The 22,489-nt window shown below is 44.7% G+C and overlaps 1 protein-coding gene and 1 long non-coding RNA gene across 2 annotated transcripts in view; one reads left to right on the top strand and one right to left on the bottom strand.

The window, feature by feature from the left end:
- The window catches only part of EDN3 (endothelin 3), a 35,050-nt gene extending 23,694 nt beyond the window's left edge, over positions 1 to 11,356 (bottom strand). The window contains exons 1-3 of the mRNA XM_037877117.2: positions 10,889 to 11,356; positions 10,436 to 10,711; positions 9,626 to 9,902 (exon numbers count right to left, since the gene is read on the bottom strand). Coding sequence (XP_037733045.1) covers positions 9,626 to 9,902; positions 10,436 to 10,487 — 329 coding nt within the window. The 5' untranslated portion in view covers positions 10,488 to 10,711; positions 10,889 to 11,356. The remainder of the gene's footprint in view (positions 1 to 9,625; positions 9,903 to 10,435; positions 10,712 to 10,888) is intronic.
- A 5,382-nt stretch (positions 11,357 to 16,738) lies between these two features.
- LOC122462646 lies at positions 16,739 to 22,191 on the top strand. The gene is made up of 3 exons (XR_006285334.1): positions 16,739 to 16,960; positions 17,203 to 17,349; positions 19,203 to 22,191. It is a non-coding gene; the product is annotated as an uncharacterized LOC122462646 (long non-coding RNA).
- Positions 22,192 to 22,489: the final 298 nt, after the last annotated feature.

The following is a 22,489-nucleotide window of genomic DNA, read 5'->3' on the forward strand; positions in this document are numbered from 1 at the left end:
CTTAACTAATAATAATAAAAAAATTCCCTTTAAACACCGTAATGCTAATAGCAGTTTACATTTATAACTCCATATCCATAAGGTTTACAGACTACAATATGTATGGGGTTTAGTTTCAACCACAAACAACCTCCAGCAACCTGTGAGGTGGAATATAACAAGAGGATAGTATGTGGGAAATGATCATTTAGACAATCAGTGTGACATCCTGTTACAGCAGCAGTTTGAGACAAACTGCACAGGAGTTTTCTCTTTCACAACAAGAAAAGGAGTACTTGTGGCACCTTAGAGACTAACAAGTTTATTTGAGCATAAGTTTTCATGAGCTACAGCTCACTGTAGCTCATGAAAGCTTATGCTCAAATAAATTTGTTAGTCTCTAAGCTGCAACAAGTGCTCCTTTTCTTTTTGCGGATATAGACTAGCAGGGCTGCTACGCTGAAACTCTTTCACAACAGTATCCCAAGAGGTCCTTTCCTCATTCTGTTCCCTGTTAATAAAAATTTTGTTCCACAGAAAGGATAAATATAGACTGATAACAGGATATGAACCCATTCAATTTCTAGATTGGCATTTTGAAGCTGACCTAAGTCAGTCATGAATGAAGGTGATTAACTTCTGATGGGTATTAGTGGCCTACTGTAGGTGGAATCAGTTGTTGTTGTCAGTCTGACACCTTGTGTATAATTCTCACTCCACAACAAGCCGATGCCAGTTTTAGCAAAAAGCCCAAAGCCTGAATGTGCATGGAAAGCAAATACCCAACTACCCTTTCTCACCCCTAGAGGTGGGTCCCATCCTGCCAACTCAGGAGCGCATAATTTAATACAAAAACAGGCTGGAGCTGTCTTCCGAGCACAGATCATACTCTTAAATGGCAGTCAAAATCTGGAATATCTGAATCACTAATATTGTTGGAATCAGTATGTGTGTCCATTATTCGCTGACAAGAATGTTTCAGCATGTTTATGAGATGCTGATGGCCTCATCCTCTGCCAACCCCATCCTGAACACTAAAAGTGCAGACCACTGGGCTATGTTTGTACTCTTCCAGCCCTGCAGGATATATCTGGATAAGTACAGAGGTTCAGAACTGGGCACCCAGCACAGAAATATTAGGTCAAATTCTGCCTTTAACTACACCCATCCAATCCTGCCAATTCATAATTTCATATTTTAAAGCATCAAGGGGACCATTAGATAATCTAATCTGACTTCCTGTATAACACAAGCCAGAGAATTTCATCCAGTTACTCCTGTACTGAGCCAGTAACTTGTGTTTGACTAATGCGTAATCTTTCTGAAGGCATCCTATCTGGATCTGAACACTTCAAGTGATGAAAAATCCACCACTTATCTTGGGAGTTTGTTTGAGTGGTTAATCATCACTGTTAAAAATCTCTTATTTCTAATCTGAATTTGTCTGCTTTTAACTTCCAGCCATTGGTTCTTGTTATGTATTTCTCTGCTACAGTAATGATCCTTTCAGTACCTTGTATTTTTTCTGCATGAAGGCGCTTCTACACTGTAATCAAGTCACCTCTTGTTCTTTTACTGACATCACTGCAGTGGCCCAGGCAAATTTAACCCAGTCAGCATATCCCCGATGACCTAAATAACTATCAGCAACACTATACAATCTATTTATTGGACCACACATTGCTTTTGAATGCACATGCTCAGCTCCCATCAAAAGATAAGGGGCCATTCAAAGTTTTAAAGATGTAACCTAGAAAAGACTTTGGTTTCTTCTCTAAGTTATTTCATGGGTAAATTTTATAATTGAGCCTGTAAGTCAGTGGGTATTGCCAAAAAGTAGTAGTTCTTTCTATTAAGAAATTTTCAGTATCTTTAATTACAGATCGGAGCAAGATAAAATTCATCACTTGACAGAGAACACAGAATCATAAAGCAATTCTGTCATTATTACTGAGTAACAGATCGCCTCGGCATGCAGCATATACTAGCTTTGCATCTGATGAAGTGAGCTGCAGCTCATGAAAACTTATGCTCAAATAAATTGGTTAGTCTCTAAGGTGCCACAAGTACTCCTTTTCTTTTTGCGAATACAGACTAACACGGCTGCTACTCTGAAACTTTTCATAATGGTTTTGCAATGTAACCTTTTGTCCACGAGGATAATTAATTGCTGCATCCTGCTGTGACTTTCACTTAGGATGCCCTCCTTTCTCTCTCATGCGCTCACCATTTCCAGCAAACAACACTACAACGGTATCAAAATGACACCAGCTTGCTCTGAAGGCTGAAGTGACCCCAGTAGTTCACTGAGAAGTCCAGACAGATAGACACATGCCCTCACTCTCTTAACGCGGGGGGTCTCCAGGGTCAGAGCCTAGAAGCGCTGTAATTTTCTGCCTTCCAACACCTCCCTACTTACTGACCTAAGCCGCTTCTCAAAACCAGGGTCTGTTTTGAATGCGTTACTACAATGTTTAAAAGTATCTTCTGTTGCAAGAGGTAGGCAAAGAAATGAGGTTGGGAAAAGAGGAGAATTGGGAAGCCTGGTATATAACAGGGGTAGGCAACCTATGGCACGTGTGCCAAAGGCGGCACGCGAGCTGATTTTCAGTGGCACTCACACTGCCCGGGTCCTGGCCACCGGTCCGGGGGGCTCTGCATTTTAATTTAATTTTAAATGAAGCTTCTTAAACATTTTAAAAACCTTATTTACTTTACATAAAACAATAGTTTAGTTATATATTAAAGACTTATAGAAAGAGACCTTCTAAAAACGTTAAAATGTAATACAAGCATGCAAAACCTTAAATTAGAGTGAACAAATGAAGACTCGGCACACCACTTCTGAAAGGTTGCCGACCCCTGGTATATAATAAGGAAGGGTAAAACAGGAACTAAGGGCTATCGGAGGGGATAAGAAGTGAGGGAGGAAGGATGTAATTCAAAGGGGATAATGATGTTATGGGGAGGAAAGAAAATGGGGAGATAGTGAAAGATAGGGTGACCAGATGTCCTGATTTTATAGGGACAGTCCCGATATTTGGGACTTTTTCTTATATAGGCTCCTATTACCCTCCACCGCCTGTCCCGATTTTTCACACTTGCTGTCTGGTCACCCTAGTGAAAGATGATGCTGAGCATAGATGGGAAATGAGTGGTGAGGAAGTCAGAGATAAGAAAGGAAAAGAGGTGAGTAAACAGAAGAAGTTTCAGAAAACCATCCTTCTGGCCTCCTGCTCCTTTTATTTCCTAAGAGTAAATGATGCTCTTTCTTGGGGTGCCAAACCTACTTCTGATCAGCTTTCTTTGACAGCCAACTATTTCACTGTCAAATACTGTCTCAGCTGCATGCACTCAGCAATGGAGACAAAACAGGGCCACTTAGAAACACTACATACATATCGTTCCTATGGACATTGTGGCTACTCCTATTCAGAAAGAGTAGGCTGAACGCTAGGGGATATTAAACTACTAAGCGCGGGCCACATTCCACTCAGTCACATTCCTGATCAATCCAACGAGCTTCAGGGTGAACAGTCAGCACAGTAGTAGGGCCTAGATGTCTGACACTAAAACCCAGTCGTGCTCTTGTTGCACTGGACGTGTGTATTTTCAAGAAGGGTCAGTGTCTCCATGCACAGCCCTTCCATCTGCTCTCAGATATATGTGCCTGCGTCTGTGGAAGCTCCCTGGGTGTAGCTAAGCCAGTGCTGCCGAGTGTCATACATCTCTGATGTATGCAGTGTTGTAGCTGTGTCAGTCCCAGGATCTTAGAGAGACATAGTGGGTGAGGTAATATCTGTTATGGGACCAATTTCTGTTGGTGAGAGAGACAAGCTTTCAGGCTTACAGATAAAACCACAGCTCAGTGTAAGCCCAAAAGCTTGTCTCTTTCACCACCAGAAATTGGTCCAATAACATATATTACCCCACCCACCTTTTGTCTCTCTCTATATCTCTCATGACATTCTCACATTCCTGCAGCCTAGCAGGAGCCTCAAGCATCTAGCTGGGCTGAGGACAAAGGCTGTAGTTACTCCTTCTGTCCACCAAGGTCTGCAGGGGCACCTCCTCTACAGGCACCTGCCTCTCTGTCTCCCATTTAGACGTTCCCCCTGCTGGAGGAAGGCGGGAAAGGCTCAAGCAAAAGGAGGTCTGCTACCTGGGACAGAAGGTGAGTGGGTTCAATACAGGCACCAAGCTCTCCCGCCAGAGTACAGCCACCTGTCTCCTTTACCCTCCACTCCCTGGGAGACTCCAGCGGCCCAACCAACCCTTGGGGGTATCCAGCTAGCATTCCCCCAACCTGTACCGTGCACCCCCTGACTCCAGCAACCCCAGCTCCCACTAACTCACACCTCTTCTAGCACCCACACAACCCTAGCTCCCACACATGCCAGCTGCTAAGTTTTATGCAGCTTTGTGGCCTACCCCTGCCACTGCATGTGGGACGCAGTGTGCTGACCATAAACTGAAGTTTATGCTTAGATGCAAATATTTGAAAATGTTCATAACTCATTCATTTGCATAAAACTTCACATCCAGCTGCATAAAACGTGACAGCTTTGCTAAGGTAGGATATCAGCCCTCATACTGAAAGCCACAAGTGCTAGATCTGTACCCAAGTGTTGTGGGACTTCCTGGACATTTTTTAATACAAGCAGTGAGAGCCTGATTTTCCCACTCCATTATACCAATTTATATTGGTGGAACTCCTTGGGCTTGAGTGGAAAGTCACTAGTTTTTACACCAGAGTAACACAGTGGAGAGTCAGTCCCTGAGTGTTTAATTTCTGGACAATTATGCAGTGGAAGTGCTTATGTTATTGTCACTGCAAAAGTCATCTTATCAAAAGATTGGTCTGTTTGAATCCTGTCTCATTACTGTAAGTTGTCCTTCTCTACTCTGAAATTAAAACCATATGATTGATTTACTGGTGAAATCCAGTCTTTCGAAAATACGGGCTTGACCCTGAAAACCGGCCATGAATAGTCCCATTGAGCTCAATGGCATTACTGGCATAAGTAATGACTGTGATCAGGTTCTGTTCAAACTATTTGACTAGGTTATTTTTTTAATTGAAGCATTTAAACATTTACACTTGTTTTAAAGTTTCAATAGAGGCAAAGACTCAAATACTGATTAAAAATAAGCACTCTGGGTTTAAATATTCCTCACGATCAAGCCAAAACTCACACATGCACTGAGTTCACAATGAGGACTTCAGATTAGTGGATATTTTTAATTTATTCAGTTGAAAATAATATATCATCCAGACAAGAAGTTTAAGAAATGTAGGATGAAAAGGGTAAATTTAAAAAAACCTACCCTGAAGGACTAGTAAATCAATGCAAATGAAGCATAATATGGGTGTTTACACTGAAATCATACACTTCCTTCAATCATTAATCAAATTCCTTTGATTTTTAAAAATACAAACTTCTATCCTAAACCTTTCCTCCATTTGCTGCTCTCCTCCCTGGGAAAAAAACACCTCAAGTGAAAAAAAAAAAATAGAATTCTACTTCACTCTCCCACACTATCAATGTTACACGACCGTCTCTTAGAACTGACCCAAATATGCATGTACTGTACTTGGTTTTGATTTGCCTTGCCACGCCATTCATGGGTCCTTCTGAACTGATTTCAAATGGGCCAGGGTCAACGTGCAGCCAGGATTCATACAGTTGTGGCCAAAGACAGACAACATCATGCATTACTGACGACTGCCCTCTGACCAGATTTGATGGTGGGCTGAGGCCTCTGCACGTGACTGATAAGGGCCACAAATCAGCTTGGCAAGCACCCCGCATCCATAAGAAGGCTGCTATATTCAGAGACAAAGGCTCAATCCTATTCCTACTGGAGTAAAAAGGGACTTTTGTCACTGACATAAAGGGGTGCAGAATCTAACCCCAAACAGTTCAAATCAGTTTTGGAACTCATGGGGAAAACATTTACAATGAAGTTATTGGTTATTAAAAGTTTCACCAGTCAAGCCTTGGTTTAAATACGAGTGATAAATATTTAGCTAACATTACTCCTAACTAAGCCCAGCGGTGGTGAAGTATGGAGCTTCAAGGACCAGGGTGACTGTCTGGTTACTGCACATTTATTGAGTTCAAAAGACATGTCAATTGACAGTGCTTCCAACTGGAATTGGTTGGTGCAGTCACAAAGGAAGTGGTGCTGGATATAGCCTGTCAGTCAGGACCCACTAGCTTCATTAATTTTTACTGTTACTTGATTTTTCTCACTGTTATTTTGAACCAATTAAAGTCCTTGTAGTTAATTAAAAGGACATGTTTAGCTTATTGCAAAAGTTCCCAAACTGTGGTCAGTGGACCAGTTGCTGGTGGTCAGTGGAAAGCTGGATGGTCATATGGGGCTGACTCCTCTGCCTTGTTTCCAGCTTCTAAAGTTCATTAAATGAAGCTAAAAAATACATTAAGTTCTTTCCTAATTACTTTTTCAAGGTACAATTGCTGTGGCTACCCCAGGGATGTTATCTGATTACCAGTAGGAGACAGCCCATGAAACATTCCCCTTAGGCGACATCTACACTATGAGCTAGGGTTGTGATTCCCCTGCTCGCATACACATACTTACACTGGTTCTCACTGAGCTAGTGCAAATATAAATAGCAGTGGAGGCATGGTTTAGCTGTGCCAAGGTCAAACCTGCCTGAAACTCGTGGGTACGTACCCAGCACAGCTAAGCCACATCTCTGCTGCTACCCACGCTCCCACGGCTACACTGCTATTTATACTTGAGACAGTGCGAGTATGTACGTGTGAGCAAGGGAATCACACTCCTAGTTCACAGTGTAGTCGTGGCCTTAGAATATATTTAAGATCTATTGTTTCAGGCAGGAGATCGGAGCACCCCCAGTCTAGATACAGGAGCCAAGGCTCAGAAATTGAGGCTGTAGGCTCAGTGTTACTCTGTCCTGGACTCAGTCTTTCTGTTAATCCATCTAGGTACGGCTCCTGCTGCTCAATATGCAAGCTCCACCCAGCCTGAGTTCTAGCACGTGAGACCTCACACTGCAAACACTAACCAAAAGAAAAAAGGCACTGTACTTAACAGGGAATTAAGTGCTGCGCGTAGTTAACAGCAACTTCAGACAAGTGTCTGATACTCTGTTTAATTTATCAGCAGGCGTAATCCTAATGGACAATGTATGTTGTAAGATGTTCACCACCACTTTGTTGATATGTTTGTCAGCACCTCAGCAAAGTGATGAGAGATACTGTCAGAGGAAAGACTGTGTTGAGGCACAGTATGGAGAAGATTAGTAGAGATTCAGATTATGCCGGAACTTCAGGATGTGCGTATGTCAGTGAAATGGATAATGCGCAGCCATGGACAGAAAAGAAAGTAAAAAAATTTCTACCTCAACAAATCTGCTCCCTGAGTGTACCTTCAGTTTTCTCTGCTTATTTAGTGACAAGTGAGATTTTATTACACTTATACTTCTGTTAGCTTTGCAAAGCTAGTGAGTTGACGGTTCTATTCCAGTTCTTGCATCAACAGAATTGTTAACTAAGGGCTTGATTCCCCCCTTGATTGCCCTTCCTCATATGATAGTCCCTTCGATGGGATGACTCAGATGAGTTCTCCGCATCGGAGGGGGTCATTAAATCCAGCACCAAGTTCCAAAGGAAGAATCCCAACTAACTTGTGAAGAAGCATGAGCCAAGACCCCAGATTGAATTGACAGGGCTGGCACTGAGAAAAGCCATCTTTTTCCTGGTTAACGCAACAGATTTGCCCTGGGGTCACTGAGCGACAAGAAACATGGAACCTCCAGAGAGTCACTTTTCAGAGCAGAACTTTAATGTTTTTCTCTCTGTGCAAAGGACACGATGGGATAGTTCACTGGCTACAAACAACCCTTTCCATTTATTAATTATTATTATTATGTAGAATCTGACTATGGTAATACCTACAGAACACTAGGCACTTTCGGAGGGCAATCTCAAAGAGCGTGCAATCTAAAAATATGGCTGCTGCTGTCATGCCTTCCCTGCACCGATATATTAGCTCCCTGGACAAGAGCTGCTCTAAGTTTGGCACACATTCACACGCTCTCATTCAGGGGCCTCATAACTGGTAAGATGGCCAAGTAGCAGCTGGAGAACTTGGTGCATGGCTCTCTGTAGCCTCTCCCCTCTTCTGGGCAGGGAGCCCCGGCCCCCACAGCACCCCATCCCTGAGGGGAACCCCTTCAGCTGCAGTCTGCAAGAATCATCCTCCAGCCCTCCTGTACCATTCCCAGGAGGAAAGGGGACAGCACCCTCAGCTCCTTACTCACTCTGGTGTACTGGTTCCCAGCTCCCCCAGGAGAGGAATCTCCTTACTCCTCAGGGACACAGCATCTTTTCCCTTCCTGAAGGGGCCTTGCTCGCTCTAGGGGGCTGAGCCCAATAGCCCCTTCCCAGGCAGGCTCACTCCCTGTGGCTGACCCCCTATCTCCACTGGGGTCTCCACTCCTCATCCCCTTCCTTTTCTCATCCTTCAGGGCTTGGGAATAGAGCAGGGACTCATGTCAGGGGGCTGCTCCCCTGCCATGGCCCGTCCCACCCACCGGGTCTCTGGCTCACTCACTTTGGAGAGCCAGTCCCCATTTGCTCACTCCAGCCCAGCTCCAGCTCCCCTGGGATTGCCCGAACTCCAGGTGCTACTCCCATCCCCGCGGGGGTCTCTCACCCCAGCCCTCCCAGGCAGGCGGCTTCCTCCTATCCCTGGGGTCTCTCCCCCAAGTTCTCCCTGGGGTGCTGCTTTCCCCCGCATCCCTTCCTGGGGTCTCTCTCACCCCAGCCCTCTCTTGGAGTTGCTCCCCCATTCCCAGGATTTCTCCTCCCAGCTCTCCCTGGGGTGCTGCTCCCCCCTATCCCCGGGATCTCTCCCCCCAGCTCTCCCTGGGGTGCTGCTCCCCCCCTGTCCCTGGGATCTCTCTCCCCAGCTCTCCCTGGGATGCTGCTCCCACCCACCCCTTCCCGGGGTCTCTCTCACCCCAGCCCTCTCTTGGAGTTGCTCCCCCATTCCCAGGCTCTCCTCCCAGCTCTCCCTGGGGTGCTGCTCCCCCCCGTCCCCGGGATCTCTCCCCCCAGCTCTCCCTGGGGTGCTGCTCCCCCCTGTCCCCGGGATCTCTCCCCCCAGCTCTCCCTGGGGTGCTGCTCCCCCCTGTCCCCGGGATCTCTCCCCCCAGCTCTCCCTGGGGTGCTGCTCCCCCCCTGTCCCCGGGATCTCTCCCCCTAGCTCTCCCTGGGGTGCTGCTCCCCCCCGTCCCCGGGATCTCTCCCCCCAGGTCTCCCTGGGGTGCTGCTCCCCCCTGTCCCCGGGATCTCTCCCCCCAGCTCTCCCTGGGGTGCTGCTCCCCCCTGTCCCCGGGATCTCTCCCCCCAGCTCTCCCTGGGGTGCTGCTCCCCCCTGTCCCCGGGATCTCTCCCCCCAGCTCTCCCTGGGGTGCTGCTCCCCCCTGTCCCCGGGGGTCTCTCCCGCCCCATCCCTGGAATCTCTCTCCGCCGCCCTCCCTCCCAGACGTGCTGCTTCCCCCGCCCTGGGATCTCTCCCGCCAGCTCTCCCTGGGTGCTGCTCCCCCCCCGGGGTCCCTCGGGGGGGTGCCGCCCGCCGCACTCACTCGGGGGTGTTGATCCAGATGATGTCCAGGTGGCAGTAGTACACGCACTCCTTGTCCTTGTAGGTGTAGCAAGTGCAGCGCTTGGCTCTGCGGCGTGGCGCTCCCGGGCCATCCGCCTTCCCTCCACGGCCGGTCCCGGCCTCGCCGCCGGCCAGCAGCCCCCCTGCGGCGGCCCGGCCCGGGCTCTCCGCACCGACCCGCTCTCGGGGCGCGGGGGGCCGCGGGCCCCGGCCGCTCTCGGAGAGGGGCCGCGGGCGAGGCACGGGCAGCGAGAACCCTGCAGGGTGGGGAGAGAAGAAAGGCTGACCCGCGGGGCAGCAGCCGCTTGCGGGGGGCTTCCCTCGGCTCTGAATCCCCCCCGCCCCCCAGCGAGGGGCTTGTCCTGTCCACTAGCGCCCCCCCCGTCACTGGATTTCTTTTGCTGGGTGGCTGAGCTTGAATCCTGGCGGGCGGCAGGTCCGGAGGCAGCCCCCGGGCTCTCTGCCTGCCGTGGGGCTGCCCCCCGGGAGCACGGCAGGAGCAGCGTGCCAGGGGCCCCGGCTGGTGAGCGGGGATTCAAGTTCCCGCTTCGGGTTCGGTTCGGTTCGATTATCAGGCGAGAGTCAGGACGCGGAGGGCCCCGTGGTCAGAAGAGTTGGGTCTCGTTCGTGCAGCGGTCGTTTATATTCTCTTGTCTCCTTTAAACTCCATCTTAAACTACCGATTTGGGTTCCTACTTACTGACCACACACCAGGCGCTGCAGCCCCCCCGCCTCCCTCCTGCAACTTTGTGCGCCAGAGCGGGCGACCACCCAAGAAACCCCCTTTTACCTGCGCTCGAGGTCACTGTAAGTCCAAAGAGTAACCAGAATCCCAGCTCCATTCAATCCGAATGGCCAAACGTGTCAACGGCCGGCAAAGGTGGCGTGGGCGGGGGAGGGAGGAGGGGGTGACTTTGTTCCAGGAAAACCGCTTCAGGTTGGAGGCAGGGGAAATCCTAGGTCTCGAGGCAAACGCTGCTCCCAGCAATTAGTTCCCACACGGAGGTGTGATCGGTGCTTCTGGCTTGTTGGGGTTTTTCTTTTTTTCCCCCTTGCAGAATTAGTCCTGAAGGGGAGAGTGTTGTCAAAGGAAGAAAGGATCCATTGCTGCGCTTCTCGCACACACACACACACCCCCAGTCCGATCAGAAAGCGGAGCTGCTGTTTTAAAACTGCAGTTGCCTCCCACAAGCCGACAGCTGACTGCTCAGTGTATCTGGATGGTGAGGTTTCGATCACTTACCCCCTCGTGGTTTCCCATGGCTTGCAGCCTTGCACAGGTAGAGAGAGGGAGGAGGCGCAAGCTGCTGCCTGAACGCCCTCCCGGATGTTCTGAACTTGCTATGTGGCTCTTAATCCATCGCTCTCACAAGAGCTGGCCCTGTTGCGTTTGGTATCGGCTCAGAGAGGTCGGCTGGTTTTTGTGGTCAGAGGGCTAGATTGTGACTCAGATTTGTGCTCAGTTTTTTTGTTTCTGCCACTGACTTCCTGTGTGACCTTGGGCAAGTCATTTAGGCACCAGATCCACCAAGCACTTAGTTTCCTAAATCTTGGATTTAAACAGCTAAATCCAGTCCCATGTGATCCATAAAACTCCCTCTGCGTTCTGCAGGCACCTCAACTCACTCAGTGGCTAAATTTTCAGGGTAAAAATTCCCTGGGTGCCTATTTTTCTGCCTCAGCATAAGAACTGCCGCCTCACTCTAGGCATCCAGATGCCTATCTCCTCGACTTGTGCCAGAATGATTCAGGAAAGGCAGGGAGACAGGCATTCATCTGTCTAAACTGCGTGCAGCCCCCAATCTGGTAGGCGTGGGCTGTCTGCCTCACCGGGTACCAGCCAAAATCCAGCTGGAGGAAAAGGAGGTGGTGCTTGCCTCCCTTATAACTTTTAGTTCTGGCAAAGGTCTCCCACATTCCTGGTGAGTGCTCTAACCACTGGGCTAAAGGGTATAAAGTGAACACCTTCTCTGCAAAAAGAAAAGGAGGACTTGTGGCACCTTAGAGACTAACCAATTTATTTGAGCATGAGCTTTCGTGAGCTACAGCTCACGAAAGCTCATGCTCAAATAAATTGGTTAGTCTCTAAGGTGCCACAAGTCCTCCTTTTCTTTTTGCAAATACAGACTAACATGGCTGTTACTCTGAAACCTTCTCTGCAATCACTTTTGGTATGGAGCAAGGCAGCTGCCTAACTCATTCCTGTAAGAAACACCTAGCCACCTGATTCCAGCCATCAGTGCATTCCCTAAGCCCTCTTTCATAGGGGATGGGAGGGGGGAACCCTACAGACAATTATGCTCAATTTCTGGTATTTCATAAGTGCACTTTTCTCCTTCCCCAGGAAAACTACACAATTCTCCTCCCCTAACTCCCTCCACCCCCAAAAAATACCAACCTCTGGTGTGTGTTATTCAATAGCCACACTTTATATAAAAGCTCACTTCAATATCATGTTCCATTAATTAAGAAACTCAGTCTTGTTGCCTGTTTTCAAAGATGTAAAAACTGAGGCAGAGAGTGTAAATACTATGTTCCTGTCTAATAATACAAAGAGACATAATGTCTCTGAAAGTGACCACACTTTATGACATGTAGCTATAAAATATCAGAAGCAGGAGACTGAACAGGTACTAAGTCCAAAGCCAGGCTGAAAAGACAGGATCACTGTGAATTCTAAGAATTATTAGTTAAATCAGAGTTTCTGGTAACAGTGAGCCTCAAAGAAGCTCATAGAACAAGGAGTACTTGTGGCACCTTAGAGACTAACAAATTTATTTGGGGATAAACTCAGGTCACTAGCGCTACACTGAAGTTTGGCCCTGATCCAGCAAAGCATGTGCTTACCTGTAAAGATGAGAGTATTCCCATAGATTTCAATACTCTCCCCTGCTTAAAGTTAAGCATATACCTTATAACTTTTAGCCCAGTGGTTAGATCACTTGCCTGGCACCTGGTAGAGTGGCCTGTTAACATCTCTGCAGTCATAGGACTAAAAGAGGGGATTCGTGAATTATAGATTGTTGTAATGCAGTGTGTTGACTGGTCCCAGGCAATATGTGCTAACTACTTATGCTAAACAATCTATTCCACTTTGCATTTTGCTTAATGCTGGGAGTACCTTGTCAAGAGAAGCGCTGTATGGCTCGAAACCTTACCTCTGACACCAACAGAAGTTGCTCCAGTTAAACATATTACCTCACCAGTCTTGTCTCTGTAATATCCTGGAACGGACACAACTTCAGCTTCACTGCATAATGCTTGACATTGCATTTTCACCTATCTGCAGGAGAAAAATTATAGAGGCATATTGTGCCATTATTTCTCAGTCAATGGGAAATACTGTTTATAAATTGAGGGTGTGATAATTTCCAAATGATATGATTCTAAATTCTAGTTTTATCACCTGAGTTTTCTTTTGTTGCAATATAAGAATTTTCCTTCTCCCTAATAGTGAAGTATTCTCACAGTAATAAGAGAAACAGTGAAAGAAAGGAACAATGTAGCAGTATCATCATTTTGTCATACTTATGGACCGATTAGCAATACAACAGCCACCGAAGGCAATGTTAGAATGTCCCAATCTCAAATGCTACTGAAAGGCAGTATTCTGCTTTTAAAATCCTACCATTTCTTTAAATAGCACCTTGAATGTGCTCTGCTCTTTCTTATATGTGCTGTTTTCACTCTGAAAAGACAAGGAATGCTGTGTCAGCAACTCGAGTGCAGTGTAAACAAAAAAGTAATAAAATATATCCTAGAATTCTTAATCAAGGTTTATAAATTAAGAACCCAAGGGCAAGGTTTTGACCAAATGAGCTGTAAAAGAAATAAAAGATTAGATGTAACTTCCACCGCAAAAACAGAGAGACCCTTAGCAAAGAGATTATTATTTCTGGATTCTGTGTGGCCTGATCTTGCTCTCAGCTAGATTCACTTCAAAGGAATTATTTCTGATTTCCACCCAAGTAACTAGGAACAGAAACAAATCTTTGTCATGCATTATTATTAGGCTTTTATGTTAGGTAAATATGTAGGCTAAGTCGTCACAAATCAGAAGTTGTCTGAAAACACACATTGAATGTCACAACAATAACTAGCACAAAGATCATGCTTTTTCTTACTCAATAAGCAATTTCAATTAATGTGCTAGGTTCAGAAATGTCGAATGAATGTTGCATGAATATTCCATATTTATTTCTAAATTAGATATATAACCTTTAATTTTAGACCTGCATGGGAAATATTGTTTTACAGATCATTTTGTAGCTGTAGAGATGCAAACACCTGTAATCCAATACAGTGCCAAAATGTCTGCTTTCTCAGTCATTGTTTCTAAACGAGGCCCAATGCAGGTATATCTAATCTAGTGTTCCAAGTTCCAGGAGAGCATATCGATAAGCATAACTGTTAATTTCATATTTACTGTAATGGAAGAATGCCTAATTAGTCATTAGACCCAAAAAAGGAATGATGGTGCTAATCTTTTACTATGGTGATTTTGAATGAGGTTTAGGCATTGAAGTTTACTCATTTTTTGACATACAATAAAGGTGACTTTGTGAGACCATTTGAGAGCAAAGCATTCTAAAAAGTACACTAGCAATATTACATAGTCCTTTGTCAAAAAACCTAAAAGTGAATTTTTTAAGACATACCCAGCAGGAAGTGTATATGAGGAGACAGCATGGCTCAGCAGATGGGAAGTTAAGAGACCTGATTTACACGCTCTTTTACAGCTTTACCTTTGACTTGTTGTGTGACTTTGATAAGTCACTTTCCCCGCTATACCTCAATTTCCAAATCTTGAGATCAATGTGCTGCATAGACGCTAAGTATCATTACCATTAATACTCTCTACCCTCTTCCCCACTTCTACCCACCTCCAACATGCCCCTTTGTGCCCCCTGTGTTGGTGGGTTGTAGAGGGAGTGATGCCAGGAGTCAGCTATGCTGGCACTACACCCATAGAGTACTTCCGCACACCAGGGCAATCCCAGCTAGGGAGATGCAGCCAATCTCCCTTCCCATTGGGCCACATGAGCAGCTGAAAGGGAGTGAAGAAGAGCAGAGAATCTGTCTCATTCCTGAGTGTAAATATTTGAGAAGAACTTACTTATAATTGACTAAAAGGCGAGATATGTCTCGAACAGAGACAGGGCTGAGATTTAAGGAGTTTTGGAATGTGGAGCAGCTGAAGAGAAGGCGTTAGAGTTTCCAAATCAGACTGACAGCAGGAATTCCCAAGAAAAGTGAGCTCACAGATTCTATATTTGAAAATTTGAGACTGTTAGTGTAATTAGGCACCTTTGGGTTTCTTTAATAAACAGTTTGTTTTTAACATATTTGTCTGATCCTTGTCTCCCCATCTTATAAATACTTCTGTGGAGGGGATTGATTACTCAACCAGATACTTTCTACCAATAATCCCATAGCATTTAGTCTCCAAACAAGTGCTACACAAAATAGTTTTGAGTTACTAAAAGCTTTAGAGCTGTTTAAACAAGGGAGACCACTAAGGGGGAACATTTAAAAAAAAAAAGACTTCCAGAATATACTCCCCTACTAATAAACATTGTATTAGAACTGGATTATAAAGGTTTGAGAAGTAGTACACACAGATGTGCCACAGATGTCTGTTCTTACAACTACCTAGCGGCCCAGGAACAGAACCTAATTCACATAGGATGCATATTTAAAAAATAAATGTACCCACCCATTGTTTTTTATTGTACTTGTTTAGCGGGCACCGTTAAAATCTCCTTCCCCACCTGCAATTCCAGCATTAATCACAATATTATTCTATTCTTGGAACAGAAGATGCTGTAGAACTGCAAACATTGTGTTTTTAATGGCACACGTACCTTTCTCAAATAATAAACAGAAATTAATAGATGGTGATTGTGTGTACAATGCAGTGAAATCAATAAGCTCTCCAGAAACACAGTGTTGTGATTATTATTTATTAAGTTACTTGTTGCTTGAGCTGCACAGCAATAAAATCCCAGAGCTGATCATGTTTCCCCTGCCACTTTAGTTGCCAGACAGCCTGATTCAAAGTCCTTTGAAGTGAATGGAAAGAATCACATTTACTTCAGGGGCCTTTAAACCCAATTTAGAAAGATGATGACCACGTATGGTATTTTAGGAGCTTACAGGTCACAATTTGGTCACCCCTGTCTAAAGGAATCTTTCCCTCTGCCTATCTCTTTCTTTCTTCCCTTCTTTTATTATTATTTATATAGCATCAAAAGTGAGCTAGATGTTTAATAAAACAAATAGGAGGACCAGGTCCATATTCTGAGGAGTTTACAGTCTGGATAGAGCCCTGGAATTCTTTCCTTTCTTTTCTTCCTTCTCAACTCTCTTAGCATCAGGGCAACAGCACATAAATATAAATATTCCTTCCTCTTTCAGCTGTTGTGAAATCTAGAAAGAAGTTTTGCATAAAATAATACTCCTTGCTGTTATAATTTATTGCAGGTAAAGCTCATATCTCTGGATAAAAAGTGCTATCTAAATGCTAAGTACTATTGTTATTAATACTGTCCACCCTCCCCCAGATCTGAACCCTGACCTAAATCCCTGGATCCAAACAACCTCAAACTTTGGAGCAGTTAATAAAAGGAATTAAGAATAATATTTACAATAGTAAGCACTGTTAGATGAGACAATCTGTTCACTTGAAATTTGTTCAGGTGTGGAGGCAGCACTGACAGAAGAAAATTCTAGGATAAAATATGGGTAGTCAACTAATCTGGATACTTTATGCTGTTTGCATAAAATAGGGATTGAGGGCCACCAGTGAAAAAAGATAAACTGGAGGGTGGGAGCTGAGATGGCTGCCTTGTGGGAAGAACTTGAGATATATAAGGAAGAAAGGAAGGGGTTATTTGATGGGACAGACTGCTTATTCTTTGAGGTACACTGGCTGGAGGAACTGCACAGGCCAAGGCAAATCATCCAGGGCAGATGGAAAAAAATGAGGCTCTGGAAATGGATGGAACCTGCCCTGCAGATGGGCAGGTCTCTAGGAGACAAGGTAGGTGAAAGGATGACCTGTACCTTTAAGGGGTTCAGTTTCCAGGGGCCTGGGTTTCTCCTTTCTTCCCTTGCCTAGCTGCATGGGTACAGGGCCTGCTGGGAAATCTCAGGGCCCACTGCTTCTTATTAGGTGAAAGGACTGGCAGGAGCAGCACTGTCCTGGAAGATGCTCTAGAAACAGAGGGAAAGGCTGATAGTCACTCCTTGCTGAAAGGAAGCTGGTGAAGGAGGCAGGGAGAAGCTAGCACAGGTCCAGGGAGGAGGCCTAGAGGTGAGTTACAGAAGACCCCTGTATAAATGTTTGTGCATGGGGGAGTGAGGGGAGGAGGCCTGAGCAGAGACAGGCACTGTTGGAACTGGCCCTGGGAAATAGGCTTCAGCAGATTTCTGTCCTGGGGCCCCATGTGAGGTTCATGCCCCCAGCCATTATGGTGCTACCTACAGAGGTGGTTCAGAAACCCCTCCCCTCCCCCCGGAAAGCACTAATACAGGGCCTGCTTGTTTTCTGCTTAGACTCTTCTGGTTTGCCTTAGAAGAAAAGGACTTTTGGTTTGGCTGGAGGGCCAAAGCAACAACACACTTTAAATCAATGGCCCAGCTCAGGAAAGACTCTCTCCAGTGGGGAAACTCATCAGAGCCGTGCATGGGGACATTAGAGAGGTAAGCCTGAACTCTCAGTCACTATGCGCCTCCCCTACTCCGGAGCCCAAGGGCAGGGAACCTAGAACATATAGCAGGAGGGACGGTTACTTCTGCCCCTGTACTAACTGCTGCTGAACTGAGTCAGTGAGCGGAGCAGCATCTATAGTCCAGAGTCAGACAGCTTAACAGCAGCAGCTGCTCTGATACTGCCCAGGTGCTGCCACGAAGGTTACATTAAGGCAGAGGTTTTCAAAGTGTGGGGTGTGTCCCCCCAGGGGGGCACAGAGGAACATTCCGGGGGGCCCTCAGGCCTGCTTAGGGAGGGAGTGTCATCTGTGTTATTGGACTGTGTTATATCATTCTCTGCTGGACTGAAGAGCCCGTTATTAAATATTTGTTCCGCATGTAGGTATTTGTTGACTATAATCAAGTCACCCCTTAATGTTCTCTTTAAGCTAAATAGGTTGAGCGTCTTGAGTTTATCACTATCAGGCAGGTTTTCTAATCCTTTAATCATTCTCGTTGCTCTTCTCTGAACCCTCTCCAATTTTTCGACATCCTTCTTGAATTGTGGACACCAGAACTGAACACTGTGTGTACACAAATAATAAATTATATACAAATCTATTGTATATAATATATGTATATAACTTGCCCTGTAAACCAGTTCAAATGTTTTTAATCGTGGTTTTCTTCCTTAATTGTGGGATTTTAAGAATACTTTACTAGATGGCCAAAAAGCCACAAACAATTCTCAATTAAAATTCACTTTTTTTCTGATTAAATTCTTCCTCCCGTCTGATTTGGCTCATAATTTTTTTCAGCTTTGTGAAATTAGCCCTTTTAAAGCATTGAGTATATATATTATTGGTCTGGATTTTATTCTATTTACACATTATAAATATGATTATGGCACAATTACTTATACCTCAGCTACTGTTAATTTTTAGTTCTGTGATCAGTTCCTCCTCATCTGTTAAGAAAAAGTCTAATATAGAACTCCTCCATGTTTGTTGCAACATTTTTGAGTTAGGAATTATCATCTATAATATTTAGAAATTCCAAGGATGTTTTAGTATTGGCAGCATGAGACCTCCAGGATGTGCTACTCAAACTGAATATCCGAATGCAGCTTTTTTTTTTTTCTTTTTTTTTTTTTTTGCCTAGACATTACAGATAATTGCATAAGGAGCCAGCCATCCTGTTCCCTAGTGTGCTTTGGCAGTCTGTAGCAGACACAAACTAATACTCCATCTTGTGCGTTATCTGTCAATTTGTTGATCCATAAGCATTCAAGTCAATTTTTTTCATGTTATCAGTGACTTGGAAACAGACAATTCTATTTTTGACATAGAGTGCCACTCCTCCTCCCCTTTTGCCCACTTGATCCTTCTTAGGTAGCCTTTAACATTCTAATCATGCAAATCATCCCACCAGGTTTCAGCAAATATCAGTTAGATCAAATTTATGTTTGTAAATGAGCAATTTCAACTCCAGTTGTTGGTTATCCAAGCTCCTAGTGTTAGTGTATAGGCAATTAAAGAATTTCTTCTCCTCGTGTCCTTTTGTTTCTTGATTAATTTTGTTTTCAGCATCTTGATTCTGTGCTAAATGAGTGCTCAGATGTTCCTTCTTTTTACCCTACCTTTTTGTTATTAGTTTAACGCCTTCCTGACGACTCTAGCCAGCTTGTTCCCTAGGAAGCTGGTTTCGCTTCTACTGAGGTGGAGGCCATTCAAACTATACAGCTCCCTTTCCCCACAGAAGGTGGACCAATATTCCACAAAACCCAAACTGTCTATTCTATACCACATACCTACCCAGTGGTTCACTTTCAGAATTTTCTGTCTTTGTTCTTCCTTTGCTCACAGAGCAAGCAGTATCTCAGAGAAGATCTTTTGGACATTATTCTTCTTCACCAGGCTTCTGAGTTTCCTGAAGTCACCTACTATCTGCGAGATATCCTACAATGCAGTGTCATTAGTATTGATATGGACCATCACCAGTGGATCGTTGCCTGCTGACTTCAGAGGCCTATCCAATCTTAAAGTGACGTCTCATGTCTTGGCTCCAAGAAGACAGCACACCTGTTGTCTGCTTGTCCCTTGCAGAATGTTCTTTTGATTTTTCAGAGTATTGAATCCCCAACAAGGACTGTCTGTCCTCCTTGGACAGCTGGAGAACTCTTTATGGGCAAGCTTGCTTTTCTTACAGGTTGGGCTGAGCTGCCATAAGTGTTTCCTGTACATCTCTCCATTCCCATGGACCAGCTGGATCTTGGAAGGCATCTTCCACAGTTTCCATGTTGAGGAGCTAGTGTCTATTGGAAACTTCTGTGTGGAATTCTTCCTTGTCCTCTTCCTGGTGGTCACAGCCTGCCCATCCTCATCTGTGTCCAGCTGTGAAGAATACTGATGTGATCTCTTGCCTCTGTCAGTAACTGAAGAAACTGTATTAGGCTATAACCAATGTTGTGCATGGAAAACTTCTGCTGTAGAAAACACACTTCTGAAAAATTATATTGAAATAGATATCTTCCAACAGCCAGCCTTTCTGCAATGAGAGGAGGGCGTTCTCCTCTGGAACAGAGCTCAGCATCATGTGTATGAAACTTTAATACAATCCATCCCTGTATGTTATATTATTAGCAGCTGAACAACATTATTATTCATTCTGTGCTGTCCGTGTGATAGGCGCTAAAGTGGAAGTTACTCATGGAGAAACAAACTAAATGATCCTATCTTCTTCCTTCTTCCAATCTGTGTCATACATTCCTTTGCAGATGTGCTGCTCAAATCCAGCCCTAGTAAGCAATACAGAAATGCTAGAGTTAGAAGCTCATGTTCCTGCATTGTACTGAATTTAGTACATAAGCACAAAAATTGATTACGAAGTCACTATCTGTCTGGTAAAGTTGGTGTCTTGCCAGGGGGTCTCTGTAGGGAATTACTTCGTAATACAAGTGCAAACCTCTGGCTATGGCTCTTCTGGGGGAGCCACAGCCGAGTCCCATCAATCTAGCAACAAATCTGACACTGTGTTTGAATATGTGACCTTTCCTTCTCACTCCATGTAATTTATCTCTCCACCAAGGAAAGACTTCCAGAGAGAAATAAACAAGTGTCTGCTGGCGTGAAGTAGTCAAAGGGAAAATAAAATGACAAATGAACCTCTATGACATAAGCAGGTTGACATGACAAACTGCCAGTGCGTTCACACCTAAGCCCTCTGAGAGCTAGTTCATCTGCTGATGGTTAAGGAGAGGAGCCTTCCGCCGTGGGTTCTGTATTTGTGAATATATTCTATTATCTATTGACTCGCTATTAAAGCTCTCTTAATGCCCTGCAGCCCAATATTTGGGAAAACTGGATGAAGTCACATTACTGTCGGAAGACAAAGACAAGGCCGAGTCAAGCGTCTGTGGGTCATCAACACCGCAAAATCAAAAACATGGCAGCAAGTCTCAGAGTTTGAGTCAATTTACTTGGGCTTGCACTATGGGGCTAAAAACAGCAGTGTAGACTTCCCACTCAGGCTGGAGCCTGGGCTCTGAGACTTTCCCTCCTCCCCAGGTCTCAGAGCCCACGCTCCAGCTGGAGCCCAAACAATACAAATAGTTAATAAGAAGATACCAGGCCATCTTGGTGAGCTTTTATTTAGGGCTTTTGGGGTGTTCTACTATTTCCCTGGCAGAAATCTCTCAGCTACAAACATTTCCAGGCTATGGGACTGAAGAATGTTGTTGGGGGAATCTGAGATTGTTGCTGGGTAACGTTCCTGTTAGCCATACATTTTTTTTCTTTTAAATTGCACACCACAATGGCAGGCAATTAAAAGAATATTGAGATCAACCTGGGACAAAGGACAAGTTTTGAAAACTGTTTGTTCTTCAAGGGACTCTAAGATGGAAAGAAGAAGTTGCTGCGATTCGTGCCAGCTGGCTGGCCCTCAGCCTGTACTGTAACCAATAAAACTTTCTATATCCACTGAACAAAATAACCCATGTGGAACGAGGCCTTGAATGAGACATTCTACATGTTGCTTCTAAAACGCACCCTTCTGCACATAATTTAACTTGCATAGTGGTGGGGAAGGAGAGATTTTTCATGATCTCAGTAGGATGGAATCATTGTTCCGTTTCATTTTCAAAAGCCTGGTGATGACCCAGAGTCACACCTCACCCCATCTAGCAGATTGTTTCTCTGAATCCAGGGTGACTGACTAGAGAGAATGTGTCCCAAAAGCAGCCCTGGATCACAGGTGCATGAGCATATTTGTTTCCAAAGACATTTTCTTTCTTCTAGGAAAAACAAGAGCTGTGATTGTGCTCCCTCTGTTCAGTTTAATTGCTTCTATGCCTCTTGGGTTTTAAATGAGATCATTTGTTTCACATATTAGAAAAAGGGCATATTGGGATTTACTGTTCATGTCTCCTAAATTTGTTGTGTTCTCTTGTTTGGTATGTGGCTTTTTATGCTTCCTCCAGACCAAATTTTTTTTTTTAATCTAAATGTTACAGCGGGGAACCGAGAGTGTGATTTTTAGAACCTGGTGTACAACATTTTGCAGGCAAAAAGGAACCTGTAGTTACCATGGCTGCCTGTGCACATGCATCATCACAGTAACTGTATCTGCAGTTAAAAGTGCATTTAACCTGCAGTAATTGTACACAGCGCTTTCTTCCATCGTTCACTTTTTGCCCATGCAATTCTAAAATCCTTGTCCCTATACTGAACTCTGCCCTAAACTTAACGTGACTAGACCAAGAGCGCACAGAAGTCCCTGCAAGATTCTCCCAGATGTGAAATGAGTGATGATTATTGGTGGAGCTGGTTAAAGAGCCGAATAAATATTCCATTGAATAAAAGTATTCAGTGGGTATGGCCATTATTCATTGAATAAGTGATCTGATAAGTATTCAGCTAGCAATAGAGCCATTCTAATATCACACACACTTATTTTTCAGTAAGGTCATTGATGAGTAGTCGCAATGCCTGAATAATAAAAATAACCGTCTCTCATATTTATGCCGGAGGGCATTCTGCACCAAAAAATTAAAAAATTTGCACACAATATTTTAAAATTCTGCAAGCTTTATTTGTCAATAAATAAATGCAGAGGCTCCAGCCTGGCCGTGGGGAACTCAGGCCACTGGTTA

Source organism: Chelonia mydas, chromosome 13, assembly GCF_015237465.2.
Source record: "Chelonia mydas isolate rCheMyd1 chromosome 13, rCheMyd1.pri.v2, whole genome shotgun sequence".
Taxonomy (NCBI): domain Eukaryota; kingdom Metazoa; phylum Chordata; order Testudines; family Cheloniidae; genus Chelonia; species Chelonia mydas.